Source organism: Colossoma macropomum, unplaced genomic scaffold, assembly GCF_904425465.1.
Source record: "Colossoma macropomum unplaced genomic scaffold, Colossoma_macropomum, whole genome shotgun sequence".
NCBI lineage: Eukaryota > Metazoa > Chordata > Actinopteri > Characiformes > Serrasalmidae > Colossoma > Colossoma macropomum.
Genome location: NW_023494806.1, coordinates 21,053,155 through 21,070,629, shown reverse-complemented (window position 1 = coordinate 21,070,629; position 17,475 = coordinate 21,053,155). Strand labels below are relative to the sequence as shown.

The 17,475-nt window shown below is 38.5% G+C and overlaps 2 protein-coding genes across 5 annotated transcripts in view; one reads left to right on the top strand and one right to left on the bottom strand.

The window, feature by feature from the left end:
- git2a (G protein-coupled receptor kinase interacting ArfGAP 2a) overlaps positions 1 to 592 on the top strand; it is a 41,474-nt gene extending 40,882 nt beyond the window's left edge. Inside the window, 1 exon segment of the mRNA XM_036599236.1 lies at positions 157 to 592. Coding sequence (XP_036455129.1) covers positions 157 to 348 — 192 coding nt within the window. The 3' untranslated portion in view covers positions 349 to 592.
- Positions 593 to 5,824: 5,232 nt separating this feature from the next.
- LOC118827779 (trichoplein, keratin filament binding) lies at positions 5,825 to 17,466 on the bottom strand. 4 transcript variants are annotated; one of them, XM_036599249.1, is made up of 13 exons: positions 17,408 to 17,466; positions 15,086 to 15,331; positions 14,743 to 14,953; positions 14,161 to 14,217; positions 13,920 to 13,988; positions 12,101 to 12,274; positions 11,656 to 11,768; positions 11,473 to 11,539; positions 10,689 to 10,861; positions 9,940 to 10,021; positions 9,473 to 9,658; positions 8,772 to 8,915; positions 5,825 to 6,569 (listed from the first exon to the last, which is right to left on the bottom strand). In XM_036599249.1, exons 2-13 carry the CDS (start codon positions 15,274 to 15,276, stop codon positions 6,537 to 6,539), a joined length of 1,500 nt encoding a protein of 499 aa, XP_036455142.1. In that variant the 5' UTR covers positions 15,277 to 15,331; positions 17,408 to 17,466; the 3' UTR covers positions 5,825 to 6,536. The 4 variants fall into 4 exon arrangements, with proteins under 4 accessions (XP_036455142.1, XP_036455140.1, XP_036455143.1 ...); XM_036599247.1 differs by lacking the exon at positions 17,408 to 17,466 and adding an exon at positions 16,253 to 16,438; XM_036599250.1 differs by lacking the exon at positions 17,408 to 17,466 and adding an exon at positions 16,253 to 16,438 and having other exon boundaries at positions 15,086 to 15,280.
- Positions 17,467 to 17,475: the final 9 nt, after the last annotated feature.

Genomic DNA, 17,475 nt, shown 5'->3' with positions numbered 1-17,475 from the left:
AAATGCTTGGACATGTGGCCTATTGTACACTGGACAAAGCCCATTTAAATCACATGTATTAGGATGTAAATCACAAAAACTGACCTTAGATCAGCACTTTTAATCATAGTTTCTTAGCTATGACTCTGGGATGTTCTTCTCCTGCTTATCCAACAGAAGCCTCGCTCGGAGACAGTTCGTGGCTCTTTGCGGTCGCTGAAGTCCAATGCCCACCGGCTGCAGGTCCAGTGCAGGAAAACGTCCAATCCAGACAGCGTCTTCACACAGCAGGTCATCCAGTGCGCCTACGACATCGCCAAGGCTGCCAAGCAACTTGTAACCATAACAACCAAAGAGAACAGCATCTGATCCCCCCGATTCCTTCTGGAAACCAAAACCTACAAGCCCCGCCCATTCCTCTCCCTGCAGCCTCAGGCTGACTTGTGTGGATTTTTTATAGCTTATAAAATCAGTTTATTTTGTATTTTATATGTATTTGTTTGCAACTATTTGAAGACAACATTAATACCATTTATAAAATTCGAATACAACCCTGTTTCCAAAAAATTTGGGACACTCTGTAAACTGTAAATAAAAACAGAATGCATTGTTATTTAAATCATGTAAACTCTATATTTAACTGAAAATAGTACAAAGACAACAGACAACATTGGGAAATTATATTGTTTTTTTGAAAAATATTTGTCCGTTTTGAATTTGATTCCAACAACACGTTCCAAAAAAGTTGGGACGGGGGCCTGTTTACCACTGTGTTTAATCAGCTCTTCTTTTAACAGCACTCTGTAAGCGTTTGGGAACTGAGGAGACACTGCTGTAGTTTTGAAACTGAAATGTTTTCCCTTTCACTTTGTTCTTTGCATGAGTTTTAACTTGCATTTGTGGATGCAGCAACAAACTGTTTTCACAGACAGTGGTTTTCAGAAGTGTTTCTGAGCCCATGCAGTGATTTCCACTACAGAATCATGTCTTTAATGCAGGACTTGAGGTCCCGAAGGTCATAGCTAGCCATTATTGGTTTTTGGCCTTGTCCCTTACATACAGAGATTTCTCTGGATTCTCTGAATCTTTTAATGACATTATGTACCGTAGATGCAGAAAAGTTCTTTGCTATTTTACATTGAGAAATGTTATTTTTGAACTGTTGCACTAATTGCCCACACAGTCTTTCACAGAGTGGTGAACCCCTCCTCATCTTTACTTCTGAAAGACTCAGCCTCTCTGAGATGCTCTTTTATACCCAATCATTTTACTGACCTTTTGCCAATTAACCACCAGGTATTTTTAATTAGAATTATACAACTTCACCAGTGTTTTGTTGCCCCGTCCCAACTTTTGAAACGTGTTGCTGGCATAACATTAAAAATGGGCATATATTAGAAATTCTAAAAAAAAAGTTTTAACATTGATATGTTGCTTAGTATTTTCAATTAAATGTAGGGTTTAAATGATTTGCTCATTATTGCATAATGTTTTTATTTACATTTTGCACAGTGTCCCAACTTTTTTTGGAAAAAGGGTTGCACTAATATTTGCCTGTAAGTCATAAGACAAAGCCATTGGTGCTTAAAGATAAGTTTGCAAGAAGTATGTTTCAGTAAGTAATAAGTATGTTTGTAAGTAAGCTTGTGTAAGTATGAAGAGGTGACTGTGTAATTGTTTTAGAGTAAAGAGGGGACTCAGTAAGTTTGCTTGAATAGTTTCTTTGTAGAAGGGGCAAACTGACCTATCCAAGCTCCTCCCATAAAGGCATTTCTTAGTAGCTGGTGTAGCTACCTTAGACAAGCTTTACAGAACGCTGATAAGAATCTTTTTCAACCTAATGAGGAGCTGCGGCACATAATGCAGATTTGCCATGGATGTAAATGTATCTGTGTGGCTTACAGTGTTTTCGTGGGAAAGATTTCTCTCTCATCGCAGTTCATGCAACTTTCGTTCCTTGAAACCTACATGAAACTAAATTCCACTTGAGTTGTATAATCTAAAGTATCCTGCAACTCATTTGAAACTCAGCCGCAAATGGATAAAAACTTAAATATGTAGCAATAAAGTGACTGAGAGACGACAGATTTTAAGAAAAAAGAATGGCAATGACAGTTAAAAACATGTAGATGATACAAAAAATATGTAAATTACACCTCACTTGACTTTATACTGAAAACGATGTGGTGTAGCAAGAAACAAGAGCTGCTAATTTAGCTAACAAGTTGAGTAACTATGTTGTAGGCAAATGTATTTGTGAATTGCTTCATGTAACTGTCAAGTTACAGGGAAGTTATGTTGCAGGCAACTTACAGCATGCAGCTAGTTGCATGAAAGCTTTATTGTGTAAATCCAAACTTACCTGACTTTGTTGATGCAGCCTAAGGCAACATATTGACACTTTTTTTGCCATAATATCAGTATACAAATGAAGGAAAAAATATTTTCTATTAGAGTACAGCTACAGTAGCTAGTGGTGTAGGCTATGACATTAACTTAGTTACCTAGCAATGCAAAATAGCCGATGCTGGTGAACTTTCTAGCTATCAGTCAAGTATCTATTGCTGCAAAAACTTTACCCTATCTATCCTAACTCTGTGACTGTTCACAAACCTTTCTCATTAGGTTGAATGCGATTTTTGCCAGCATTCGTTAAAGCTTGTCCAACCTAGTAGCTACAAGAAAACATGTTTGTAGGCAGAGCATGGATAAGATTCTGATTTAAAGGAAATTCCCAAACAGTCACTTGAAGTAAATGCAGCATAGGGACCTCTGAGGTCATGTTATAATTCTGTAGTCGGTGTTATGCCTATATTATATTTACCATGTAAGACAAATGACTAGCGTTCTCAATAATCGGTTTTATGGATAAACAAGAGTGTTCTGAACCTGATATGCTCTGTGCAGTGTACTTTTCTATTTTTCCTCTGATTGTCATTGACCCTCTGAATTATGAGATTATTAAGAAGCTGAAATCCAATGTTGCTACATGTAGGCTAACAACTGCTTAGCATAAGATACCAAAACACCCCACATAAACCAGCAAGCTTTGTTATGTGTGTTAGCTTAGAGGTTTCAGGCTTCAGTTCAAATAGCTGATGTTAATATATCATAGTGTTGAAGTTTAATAGTAGACTAAAGGCTGTGGTGAGCATTGCTTAGCATGATGTGCGAAATGCATCAAAATGCAGTTAAACACCAAGTTCAGGTTCATTTTTCCGTTCTACTTGGGTAGATTTAATGAAATAAACTTTAAACATGAAATCACACTTTACTACCTTTTCACAAACTTGCTGTTTTCAAGCTGAGGATATGAGGTGAAAAAGACGAGGCTAGCAATGTTAGCGTAACTTGTGAGGTACCTTATCATTAGCATTTGTCTGTTTATGTGAGACTGATTGTCTTTCTCTGTGCACATCTAATGTGGCTCTCTGTGGTCTCAATATGGCTTTAATTTAATGCAGTGATAGCAAAATACTAAACCCTGCGCTGTAAAATAGAACAGTCACTAAGTGCCATCGTGCACTGACAATAGCGTGTGGATCTTCATTAAAAACAGCGGTTTCCCGTCTAAGCGTTCTCCGTCAGGAGATTGCGAGTTTGATCTCTCTCTCTCTCTAGGTGGGTGGGATGGCCCCCCAGTGCCCCCCCATCACACAGCACAATGCTAGTCAGCGCAGGTGTCTGTTAGCTAATGTAACAGAACTGGCTGTTAGTGTTCTCCTCTGAGCGTGTTCAGCTGTCCAATCACGTCACGTTAGCGTCAGTTTGAAAAGATGCGGTGGCGCTTCACAGGTCTCGGAGGAAGCCTGTGCTAGCCTTCGCCCTCCTAGCGCTGGTAGTAAATTGGGAAGAAATAAATGGGGTAAAAAAACAGCTTAGGCCTCGATTTCCTTACATGGGCATGACGCTGACTACAGAATGAGGACACGACTTCTAAGATCTCCACTGTGGGGTTTTCTGGTTCGTTAGTTTGGATACAATTTTGGCGATAAAAAAAGAAATGTGATAAATTAATGATCAGGTGACTGTTATGCATAGCTGTAGCTACAAAACTTAGAGGGAGGAGGTACCAGTGGACTCATGATGAAAATAAAATGTGCCTTTCTTGTATCCAAAAAAAAAAAATTTAACAAAAACACAAAAAAACCCCAAAACAGCCCTAAAAGTGATAGATGATAAACAAACAAGGCGCCTGCCACAGGCATTTCCTGAGCTGTTATGTTATTATTTTTATATTCGAGTTGAATTTAATTCCACAGCTGGATGGAAACCTGGCTAGCATTAGCCATGAAAGCATGTTTAGTCGAGCTAACCTTTTAACCTGTAGGAGCCTAACTAGTGTTTCATTGTTGATGTTTTGCATAACACAACATGCTTGTTATCGCTGGCGATAACTGCAAATCTTTAAAGGTCAGATTTAACAATACTGTGACACAGTTAATGACTAATAACATACCATGACCAACTCATGGCACTCTTACTCTATTTAGGCCTGTAAAAAGGTTTCGCCAAGTGCTTTTAATTAATCATACTCTTTTAGGAAAAGCTGAAGAAGTTGCTCAGCTGAGTTACAGGAATGAATGTCAAAGAAACATGAAATAAAATTCATTTATGTTTGAAGCTTCATTGTGTTGTTCTTAAGCTCTATTTAGCATCTATAAGCTCTTAATGAGGTTCATCCTGGTTCCCGTTTAGAAGGCAATTCGTAGAGTTTTATGGACAGTTTTTTTTAATAGAACAGGGTGTATTTTAGTTACGGTGCTCAGAGGGAAAACAATTATAGCAGCTATGACTTAAGGAATCCATCTTCCAATGGAAGCATGTTTCCGCCTCTGGAAAAAAAATATATCGGCATTTAGAAAGTAATAATGATACAATTTCTCATCATTTATTATTATTGAATAAATTATGACTTGCTATCTTATATTCATCAGTTAATGTTTCGTAATTATGACTTACTATCTCATAATAATGTGATCCTATCTCATTATGACTTACTATCTTATAATTATGACAATTATGTCATTATTATTACATACTATATAGGCCTTTTTTCAAGTGGCACAAATGGGCTTCCATATCTTCACACATTTTCAGTGTGTTTAAAACAAAAAAAATGTGTTGGACTTGATGTGAAGGTTCCACTGCGATAAAAATCATATTTGGTGTAAAGAGGCCTTAAATCCTTGGTTTTAGTTTAGCATTATTGACATTTTAGTCACGACCACCATTTTGGCAAAAGCATGTTTAATTATATATTTGAAACTACATGCAAAATCATATAAATAAACAAACATACTATTTTAATTTATCTGAAAAAGCCCAAAGCCAGCACTCAGCTAGCTCATCAGTAAAAAGTACCTGATCGAAATCTACAAAATCAGCAGCGTAAAAATGTTATATTTAAAAATATAACACATCCCTATGAAACATCTCTATAAAAAGCTCATCAAACAGCACTCGAGCTACATTCGTAAAGCAAGTTAATTTGCTGTGCTAATTTTTTGACCAGTTTCACTGAAATTTTTGCAAAGGTTTTGGTCAAATTACATGTTTTGTTGACTTTACAGGTGAAAATTAGCTAACACATCCTACATTTATGTTTTTCTACATGTTAAAATCAGCAAATTAGAAGAAATTGTGCATTAAAATGAGCAGAAAATGGAAATTCCACAGAGTTTTCAAAATCTCTGCAGTGATTTAGTGGCTGAGATGTAAACAGAGTGATTCAGAGGTTTGATTCAGGTTTGGTGTGAAATGGTTCAGATTTCTTTACACTGGGGGTTATAAGAACCAGGGGTCACAATGTCTACAGCACTAATATAGACATTTACTATCCAAAACCACCAGTGAACCTACACACGTCTTCTGAGTTTTATATGTGATGTTGATGAAGATAAAATAAGGGTGAAAAATCTTTAAAATTAAGTTTTCTTTGGCGGCTATTCTGCCTCACAATATCCTGCATGTGTCCCTCCATGTGTTTTTTAAAAACAAACTTATCAGGCCAAAATCTTTTCAAAACTCATGTAAAACCGACATCAAACAACAAACTTTCTGTGAGGGAGCTTTTAGAGGTGGACGTCTGGTTCCTATCACCACCACTGTGAACAATTCTGACTCGGTAAGTTTCTCTAGAACAGAGCGTTTCACACCAAAACACTCTGAATGAGTTTGACAAAATCAGTAAAGCATGTAATTCGACCACACTTCTGCTTATGACTGTAAAGCAGGTTTTGTTCCAGGCCAGATGTATATATAGAAAACTGATTGTAGATCGTCACTCCTACTCTGAGATACATTATGACTAACAGGCCGTGGTGTAGATCCTCTAAACGCAATAATTATTAAACTTGTGTCCCAGTTCTAGTCCTGACACTTGCCAGCACTGAAATGACTCAACTCATCCTCTATTAAAAACCCCTGTCTGACCTCAGTCTGCAGTTAAAGCTGTGAAAACGGTAACCCATGAAGTCTACGGGTACTCAGTTCTGGGACGCTCAGGGGTTAAAAGACTGTAGTGTGGAGATCCGAGAGACGTCCGAGTGTCGTCGTCATGTCCAGGCTGAACGGGGTCTACTGCGTATCTGCAATGAAGAGAAAACCTCAATCAAACACCATTCATTATCTCCAATCATCGGCCACAGCCTCACCAATATGCTGTTTTATATCGATCTATATAAATATCTGTTAATATTTCAGGCACATTGATTTATATGGACAAAACACAATGTTTATAAGAGGTTTATTTTTACACTGTGATTAACAAGCAGCTCTAATATGGGAAGAATGTCTCCTTTTGAATATGTTAACCTACTGCGCACTTTAACCACAGCAACACAAGCTGCACTGGTAAGATATTAAACTAATACGATCAAAAATAACAAAAAAGGTTTACTCTGACCTTTCCTTCAACATGAAGATAACAAACAAAAACTGAGTGCTGTTTTATGCTTTATGGTGTTTATTTGACTGATATATTTTTCCATCTTTTAAAACTGATCTGCTGTGGGCCTCGGGTCAAGAGTTTCTCACACCACAGTCTCAAAAAGAAGGGCCGGCTCGAAGTTCTGATCTCAAACGATCTCAAAATCAACATTGTTGATACTGATGAAGATATGATGACAATAGTAGATAATTCACTCACATCCTCGGAAAACACGACCCTCACCTTCTCTCTGAATTCTCTTTCGGTCATCATGTTCACTCAGGAAAGGGGGCCGATACACAACTCACATTACAAAATCTTCTTCCACACAGCTTGTGCAATTACTTATTTCCACCAGAGAGGGCTCCAAATCCCCAAATGTTACATGGTGCAGCTTTAAATAATACTCACCTTTATTGAAACTTATGTATTTATGTAACTTAACTTTATTACTCATCTGTAAAGCACTCTGAGGTGCTTCCTTTATGAAAAGCACACCATATAAAACATGCTGCTGCTACATCTGTGCCAAAATGCCATAGCAATTATCACTGCGCCGAATAACCAGTCAAACTTTTTTTAGAACTTCATTCATATCATTGAAATAGAAATTTGAATAATATTATTTAATATAGGCAACAGATTCTTCCTTTGGCCCTTAAATCCTGCAAATAATGCTTTTATATTGAAACTTTGGCTAACAGGAATACTGGAAATGTGCTCATGTGTTTCAATTCAATAAAATTCCTCAAAAATATTGTCTATTGTTCAATTTGGCTGAGAAGAAATCAGAATAAGCCATAAAAAATATGATTGGTGCATAACTATTATTCTTAGTAGTTGTATGAATATTATTATTATTATTACTATGAATATAAATATTATTATTATTATTATTATTATTGTTATTATTATTATATGCATTTAAAACACTGTCTGACTAAAACTACTGGACCATAGAATTATATAAGCCAATATTTTTGTTTTTTAAAAAGGCATTGACAAAATTTTCACATCAATCAAGTCCTATTATCTACAATAATAATATTTAGCTGTAAAATAGATAATGGAGAAACACAGTCTGAAAGGAATCTACAGCAAACAGGCGTCACTAAATCTAATAACTATTAGCTGTATAATGAACTACATTACTATTAGCAAGCACTCTAGGCATTTAAGCTTCACTTATAAACCCATTTACTACCATAAATACTCCTGTGAGTACTTGTTTTGGGACAGTTCAATCTGACAGAACCAGGAGCAATGCAAACTCTGGGAATAAGGGACAGGTCTTTAATGTTTAAAACAAGCCCATACAAAATAAACAATATAATAACTGTCAAATGATTTCTATTTGATTCAGTCTTTATCATATTAAAACATTTAAAATATTATTTTAAATGACTGTTGTTTTCTCATTTTCAAAGTCTGACTGAACCGTCCCATTTCGATCAACTACTACACTTAAATTTAAGCAGCCTGCGCCGAGCGAGCTTCACAGAAACAAGCCTGCTGTGCATCTCACTGGCCTACTCGCTTCAGACTAAGCCTTCTTACATTGATTTGAATGGAAGTGCAACATTTACATTGAAAGCCTCAGCGCCATCTCTTGGCTCCCTTTAAGGACTGCAGTTTGGGGCGGGAATCACAGGTGCAGCAGCAAAGGCAAAGCAAAATGTCTCATTGTGTCAAGAAACGACATGCAAACTGATGACAGATGATAGAATAAATAGGAAAAAAACACAACCTCAACTATGTACTATTTCATAAACAGATACAGGGGGAGGTTTTCCTTCAGGCCCACTTGTAACCGAAGCCAGAGTAACTTACTGTAACTGGAGTGGATGAAGACTTTGCTCACCCTTTCCTCGTAGCCCCGCTCCGTCATTCTCCGAGTCTCCAGACGAAGCTCCTCCTCCTGACGCCTAAGCTCCTCCCTTCGCTCCGCCTCCTCACGCTCCAGCTTCTGTTGCTCCTGCCACTGCTCCCTGCGCCTCCTCTCCACCTAACGGACAGAAAGGACACAAGCTTTAGGAAGAACAACTTTAGTGCTAAATATTGTAAGTATTAAAAGCCAACAAGTGTAAATCATCATGATACAGGAGTCAGAATTTTTAACTATCACTATCATAATTCAATTATGATGATTAATGGCGCAACTGTTTCAGTGTCAGTCTTTTCATCGCGCGACTGCAACCTCGATCACTGGCGATGCCACAGCCATCCGTAAGTCAAGACAGCATAACTAGCTTCGCTCTATCTGGGTGGGAAGGATGGTCCTCCCTCCCCCCATCACTCAGCACAATGCTCACAAACATGGACAGTTGTTAGTTGATGTAACAAAATTAGCAGTAAGGATTCTTCTCCAAGCATGCTGAGCTGTCCAAAGACGTTGAGTAACAGCGGTGCTTTGTGCTGGCCTTCACCTTCCCAGCTTGGTAGCAAGTGTGATGGCAGGAGTCCTAGCTAAGGGGCGAGACTGGACACAGCTAAACTGGGGAGAAATCTGTACACTGCAGGTGAACGACAGCGCTAATTTTCAAAAACGCTGTTCATTCATACCTGTGTGTTGATGTCCTGCATGCGCGCTGTGCGGAGCTGCTCCTGCTCCTCTCTCTCCTGCCTCTGCTCCTCCTCCTGCTCCTCCAGCATCCTCTGGAGCGCCGCCTTCCTCTGCTCAGACTCCTCCAGCTCCCTCCGCTTCTCCTGCATTTGCTCGTCCAGCTGCTGCTGACGCACCCACAACACCTGCAACACACACATAGTGACATACTGTACAGGGGCTGCAGCTGAAGATTTCTACAGTCGATTAACCTACAGACTGTTATTCATGAATTGACTAATCGCTTTGACTGCACCAAAAACAAGCCATATCGCCCCCTACACTTCCTGTAGTTTATTACAGTCTGTCAGAATGACTGTGTGGATCATATGAACATTATAGAGCTTTACAAATGAAACAGTAGAACCTGCAGGCCCATACTGTACACATGTTCACCCGCACATAAAGAATGTAGTGAAGAGTTTACCTCCTGCATGAGTCTCTCTCTGGCTCTCCTCTCCTTCTCCCACTCTGCTTCTCTCTTATCCCACACTCTCTGGGCCTCCTCTCTGAGAACACACAAACATGAAGTTAATTTTATCACTTTCTGAATTTAGATTAACAAGGTCTGTTGGCCTTTTTTCATAAACTTTCTGACTCAGAGTGGCAACAAGATTAGCTTTAATAGATTAACATTAAGACACTCTATATGCAAATCTCTTAATAAAAGAGGAGCAACATGCAATTCCATTAAAGTCTATTTGTGAGAGATTGTTTTTTTCTCCAGTGTTCAGTTACAGAAAGGACACAATATTGTAAATTCTGAGAGATATAGTGCTGCACTATAGATTCAATAACATGACACATAACAAATCAAATAGTAATGAAAATTCTTTACCAACATTCTGGACACACTCGGACAAAAAACAAAATAGAAAAACTGAAAGAAAAGGTTGTTTTGTATGTAATTTGCCCTGTTTATTTATAAGCCTCCTATAAGGCTACTGTAAAATCTAAGACACTAAACATGCCTTTGTTAATCACTCACATTCAGGCTAATGGGGGAAACGTGATGTGTGAACATCAGTTTAATCTGCTGGGATGGACCAATGCTAACCACTTGCATTTATGACTCAGCGAAAGCTCCCTGTAGTAAATTCAAGACATTCACAAGTTTATAAGGACCATCCAAACACGTCATTAGTCACAGGATGTTTCGCCTCCTCATCATCTCACCGGTGCAGCAGGTCGAACTCAGCCTCTCTCTCCCTCTCCAGCTGCAGTTGCTCTTCCAGAACTTTCTTCATCCAGGCAGCGTCGGCCACGGCTCTCTCCCTCCGTGCGCTCGCCAGCCTCTGCTCCTCATCCTCCCCCTCCAGCAGAGCCTCCAGGATCCTCCGGTCTGCCTCCTGGTGGACATAAGAGGCAGTGCAGTCGGTTAGGTGATTCACAGAGTATGACATTCACACACTGTTCAGTTGAATAATTTACTGACTAAAACTCAAATCAAATTTCAAATCCTCATTGTAGATTTTCATACAAGCTCCTGGATTAGAAGAGATGGGGTCAGATAGTGTACTTAAAGTTGCAGTCATGGAAAACTGAACTTTTCTCATGTTCTTGAAATAAAATAGTATGTAAATATCATATTTCTTGCATCTAAATGATATGAATATTGTTTATCTGCAAACTGCTTATTACACCCAAATATTTAGGGACATTGTGTGAGAATGACCCATTCATCAAACATAACAGTTCACTGCTGCACTTTTATTTCGGTGCTATAAGTACTTATTCATAGTTGTTAAGGTGTTTATGGCCCAATAGATACCAGTCAATAAACTGGTCAGTCAAATCTGCTCATGCGCAAAACAGCGTGGTTTATTTCCGGTGCTGTAGCCGCTTTAAGTCTTTAAATAAAAAAGGTAAACACGCAACACTGAGGCAGTTCAGAGGCACTCAGACTGAAAGGCCAGAGGTTAAAGGTCCACCTTGTTCATATCCACTCTCAGTAACCCACCAGCTCCTCCTGGACCTCCTGCGCTCGCCTCTTCAGCTGCGCCCGGTACTGACGGCTCAGGAAGTGCCTGCAGGAGACAAACAGAGAAGCTCACGTCCACTCAGACCTGTATGACCTTCCTACTCATGAAAGGAACCCATATGAGGAGCTCTTAGGGATTCCGACTCTGTGTTAAACTCTCACCCGAATTCTGCCTTTTTCCGGCTCTCCTCCGCCCTCTTCCTCTCATCCTCCAGCCGCTCCACCTCCCAGCGCTGAGACAGCAGAGCCTCCTCCTCTTTCTGCAGCCGCCGACTCTGAAACACACATACGCACACTTTATATGTACAGAGGTAAACACACATACATGCATCACAGTTACCCCACAAATAAGAACTAATACTGTAAATACTGAATAATTTACAGTACTTAATATGAAACTAAGAGGCCCTTATATTATAATTTAGTAGTAATTTATTGTTCTTTCCAGGTAACAAGACGTATAATTAATGAGCAAATAATAAGCCTGGAATTTAAGGAGTCTAGGTTTAAGACTAGTCTCACAGTCTCATAGGTTAAACCTCTATACTATGCTATGCTGGTCATTCCCTGCTACTCCATGGATCTCTGGCTCCAGAACGTTCCTCACCTCCTCCTCCCTCAGCCGTAACTCCTCCATCTGTCTCCGGAGCTGCTCCGCCCTCTCCCTCTCCTCCTCTTTCCTCCTCTCCTCCGCCTCCCTCATCCTCTCCAGCGCCTCCCGTCTGCTCCTCTCATACTCGTTCTCAAAACGCTGCTGCTCCTCAGCGTCCTGCTCTTCCACCTCAGCGTGAAAAGGGTCAGTTCAGCAACATTCACATCACCACCATTACAGAAACGTTTAAACGTATGACCATAACTGTTAACCATGTGATAATAAAAATTATTTATGTATTTATTTGAGGTATTTTTGATCTAATGATGTTTAGATCAAATAGCAGCAAACTTGAACAGTTGCTACTACAGCACACTAGGTGGCACTGTGAGCCTTCTACAGTTAAGAAACTTCACTATGACATTATGTACAGTTAAAAAAGCCCTCCAAAGCAGTAGTATCCAGCTGCAGACCCTCACTTTCAGACCTGCATTATCAGCCCCCTACAAGTACACCTCCAGTGGTTCATTTTGGAATCGTAGTTATACTTTCCTGTCCCTACGAGAAAATTTCAACGTGGTGTTTTTGTTTTTGTTTTTTTAGCACCAAGGTTTATCGTGCGCGTTCAAGTGGTTTCTGTGACAGATAAAGAGAATACTAAGGTTGTGAAATGGGTGTTTATTAGCTTGCTGGTATATATCAGTTGGCATATTTCACTGGTGTTTGAACCCATATACTCTTAAAAAGGATGGATAAAGGTTCTTCAAGGGTTCTTTAGTAACTTTTTAGTACTATGAGTTCTACATAGAACCATTTCATGCATAAAATGGTGAAATGGTTCTTCAGATTGAATCTGTAAAGAAAAAATAAATTAAATAAAACTTGCGTGTTTGTTTAAGGTGATAATGAAAATGGTAATGTGGATTTGTTGAAATATGATGGGATGGACAAAACATTATTTTCTCATTATAATATTTACAACCGATGTAAAAGTAACATTTTTGGGCCAAACACGAAGTACAATAATAAGGAATAAGAATAGCTAAGGAAATTAAAAAATATATAATAAAATCGACGCATATATGGATTAAACATTCTCCTGTGTTGGACTACCTGGGGGTTAAATAGCATTTTCTGTTAGCTTTTTCAAATTTAAACTGTCTATGACAAAATGTACTATGTAAGCGACTGTAATAAACATCGCCAAATTACTCTGTAATGACAGTATCTGAGGGTTTTTCAAACATTATGCAGTAACAGACATCTGTACGCATGTCTCCCGTGCTCTCCGTGTTACAAATGGCATGCCTCTTGACCTTTATGTGACATCATATCTAGAGCTAAGACTGTGGGGCTGAAAATGCAGTAACGTGGGTCTGCAGCCAGACCCTTCTCCTCCAAAGCAGACTTTTGTTTTACAATCTGCATTGACACTTTATACTTATTTTATGTTAAATAAATAAATAATGATGTTACACCATTCACCATTATGTTAGCTCATAACACCCGTTCAGACTTAGGATTCGGTTTGGCATTAGTATGCATTAGGAAACTAGCTAATATATATATCTATTAACATTTAGCAATTTTAAATGATGGAAAAATATATTATGCTAAGATTTTTCGCCATATCACTCGGCTCAATGACCATATAATTGTAAAAAATCATATATATAAATATATTATGATATCATATATAGAAATACTAAAAGCACCTTGAATGTCTTTATGATCACCGTAAAAAATCAGCATAAATTTCACAATGAAAGTCTTTTTGTTGATAGTCTATACAGTACACTATACCGACATTATTGAATGGTTCAAATGTGATTACCTGTCTTTTCTGCTGCTGCTGCACCTGCCACTGGCTCACCACGTGATCCTTATGCAGCTCCGACTCCACCTGTGAACAGGAGGACACATCTCACAGCCAGGACACTTTTTATTATGCACACTTATTATCATGTTATGGCATCATTTGTAATTGTGTTATAGTCTCACGCTTCTTATGATGCACACTTATAATCATGTTATGACACCATGACATAGACTCTTTCAGGTTTTCTGTGCCTCACCTTACGCAGATCTGGTTTGTTCTTCTTCCAGTGCTCCTTCAGGAGCTCCTGTGCAACCTGCAGGGTCAACAGGACGAGAACAAAAGTTAACCACATCAGTGCTGGAAGAAGTCCAGTTTGTGCAACAAGGTTTGTTAATGTTTTTTCAGCAATTACAAACACAAAACACATACAGTAGGTTACTCTCTGTTTCGTTCAACAGCCACAGACACGATGCTCTTCTTGTTTATCATGGTGAAATAGATAAAAGTGTATTGGATAATATGGAATGGGTGTGGTCAATCAAACATATTTACACTCCCTTTTTTAATATGAGAACTAGTAGATGTAAACAAACTGATGGCAAAATACATGTATTCCAATAGCTAAAATGGGTTAATGCCTATTCCCACTGTTTACTGCCAACATCATTCCTACAGTTTAACTATAACCGTCAGAGTTTGTTCAATTTATGGTCATATTAAATTAAAATTGACTGATATCAGACAATTCTAGGTCCATAAAATGATGTCAGTCATACCCTAATCTATGTACCCTAGTCTCTGACAAACACACTGCTTAAAGTTTCAGTAAGTGTTTCACCTTCTTCCTGCGCTCCTCTCGGGCCGATCGCAGCTCCTCCGTCCTCTCCAGCTGCTGCCTGGACGTGGCTCTCCTGTCCGGCACGCTGGCCCTCAGCTCAGCCTCCAGCTGGTCCCTCTCCTCCTGCAGCATCTTCCTCAGCCGCTCCCTTCGCTCCTCCAGACTCCGCTTCTTCTTCTCCTTCATCTGCTCGTGGTGGAACGCAGACATGCTGGAGATGGGAGAGAAGACAAAGAGCAAACGTCAGACACCAACACGTCTGGACTGATCCACTACATTTGGGCTAAGAGGGGGAAATACTGTGAAAAGCTGATTTGTTGTTGAAGTAAAAGAGATCTCCCACCTCCGCTGGTACGACTCTCTGGAGCTCCAGTGCGCCTGTTTGCTGCTGCGGACGCTCTGCTCTTTAAAATACTGCGAGTTGAGCTCCCACTGCTGCCTCCAGCGCGCCTCCTGCTCTCGCTGACGCACCATCTGATGCTCCAAAGCCCGCATCCGGCTCGGCCAGTGAGCCGAGAGAGTCGGCAAAGCCATCGCTCTGTTGGAGAGTCCAGTGGTTCCAAACTCAGGTCCTGGACAGAAAACCTGCCTGAGGGTGGGCGATATAACAAAAATGCAGTGTTGCAATATTTAACAACATTTTCATGATGTTTGTATTTTCTAAACGAGTTGGAAACGGACAAACGTTCCAGCAAAATAAAATAAAAAAAAGGAGTAATTCTTAATGGTAAAAAAGTATTAATTGTAATTAGAAACAAAAGTATCTATTACATTTAGTTACATTTAATTAAAACATATAAAATAATAAAAGTTTGAATAGATAAACAATAAAGTTTGAAATCATCTATAATACTTTTATATATTAATAAAAAGTGCTGAAATGAACATAATCTCAACCAAATGAGTCATATCATAAAATAAAATATAATTTCCATTTGTATATTATTCTGTTAATTGCTATTTTCTATGCTGTTTAACACAGCTTTACATTTATTTTTATCAGTTAATTTTAAATATTATGATCTCAGATGAAATCTTTTAAATAAACCAATAGTCACCTATTAATTATTTTATTTGTTCTTTACATTTTTTCCTGTTAAAACTGAAATATTTGTTGTAATTGTAAAATAATTAGTAACGTTATATCTTTAATCATGTAACTGAATGTCAGCTGCTCGTTAACTAGCTAGGTTAGTTTTCCTCCTCTGGACTGCAAAAACCAACACAAAATATAACAGTTATATTATTATTATTATCATGATCATTATTACATAAATCATATATTACATCTTATCTTTAATGTATTACTGACCTCCGCTCGCTCGAAGAAGCTGAAGGTAGCTTCTTATTCGAATTGTCCGTTCCACCTTAAGTGGTGCAGCGACTCCACTGTGCACAGTTAGCGTACAGTGTGCATTTACTCAACGGAACTGAGACACATTTAAGGTGGACCCGAAAATTCGAGTAAGAGGCGGGATTTATTTTTCCACTCCGATAACGTTTAACTCACCGAGCCGAACTCGCCCCTCAGACTAAAGACCGAACCGCTCTCCAGTCTTTAGTTAACGAAGTTAAATGAGTGAAGTTTTAATCCTGAAGTTAACGGTGTGGCGCTGTTAGCCGGTTAGCATTAGCATCAACCGCCAAACACAAACAGCAGCTTTTCTCCTGGTTACCTCTGAATAGCCTGGTTACGCTACGGCGCGTCAAGAGGGTCAAACCGGCCAGACTGGGCGTTTTCATTTCAGTTTCCCGTCATGTGACGGCTTTAAAGGAGAATCACACCTTTTTGTAGAAATATCCCAAAATTAAATCGTTTTCATGTAAATAAAGCCATTCAGAGAGGCTGGATGTGTAAGTTTAGATATTAAATGCACTAAGCTGAGCCTACTTGAGTGATGTTGTCTGAGTCCCAGGCTTATTAAACATTAGCATGACTAAATTTGTGTTGTGCAGAAGGCTTTTAAAGAATGACACAACAAACATAAACAACCAGAGCTTTAAACTATAATTAGATATGTTTACCCGATCAAACATTAGGAATGTTTCCTTAATTTAATGATTGTCTCTTAATGGAGGACAATAAGAAGAACGTTACTAAGATCAAAAACTAATACTGAACTAATTTTGGCTACAAAGGCTTTACGAAGTAATGTAGACAATACTAAGTTTGGCTATAAAGGCTTTACTAAGTAATGTAAAACTAAATTATGTTTGGCTATAACGACTTTATTAAGTAATGTAGATAAAACTAAGTCTGACTATTAAGACTTTACTAAGTAATGTAAGAATAAATATGTTTGGCTATTAAGGCTTTACTAAGTAATGTAAGAATAAATGTGTTTGGCTATTAAGGTTTTACTAAGTAATGTAAGACTAAACTAAGTTTGGCTATAAAGGCTTTACAAAGTAATGTAAAACAAAACTAAGTTTAGCTATAAAGGATTTACTAAGAAATGTAAGAATAAACAAATTTGATTATAAAGGCTTTACAAAGTAATGTAAGAGAACACTAAGTTTGGTTATAAAAGCTTTACTAAGTAATGTAAGACTAAATACATTAGGTTATAAAGGCTTTACTAAGTAATGGAGACAAAACTGCGTTTATGACAGAAGTAAATTTGTCTTGAAATGTGTTTGTTGAGTAATATTTGTCAAAACTAACTTTCCTCCCACTCCTTTAATCCGATTGGTCCATTAGCGTGTAGCGTGGGCGGTCTTATTGTTGCGGTG

Coding starts and splice junctions, on each gene's coding strand:
- LOC118827779 (XM_036599249.1), bottom strand. CDS start 15,276: ATGGCTTTGCCGACTCTCTCGGCTCACTGGCCGAGCCGGATGCGGGCT. Junction 12,275..13,919: donor AGCAGCAGCAGAAAAGACAG/GTAATCACATTT, acceptor TTTCACGCTGAG/GTGGAAGAGCAGGACGCTGA. Junction 9,659..9,939: donor GAGAGAGACTCATGCAGGAG/GTAAACTCTTCA, acceptor TGTGTGTTGCAG/GTGTTGTGGGTGCGTCAGCA.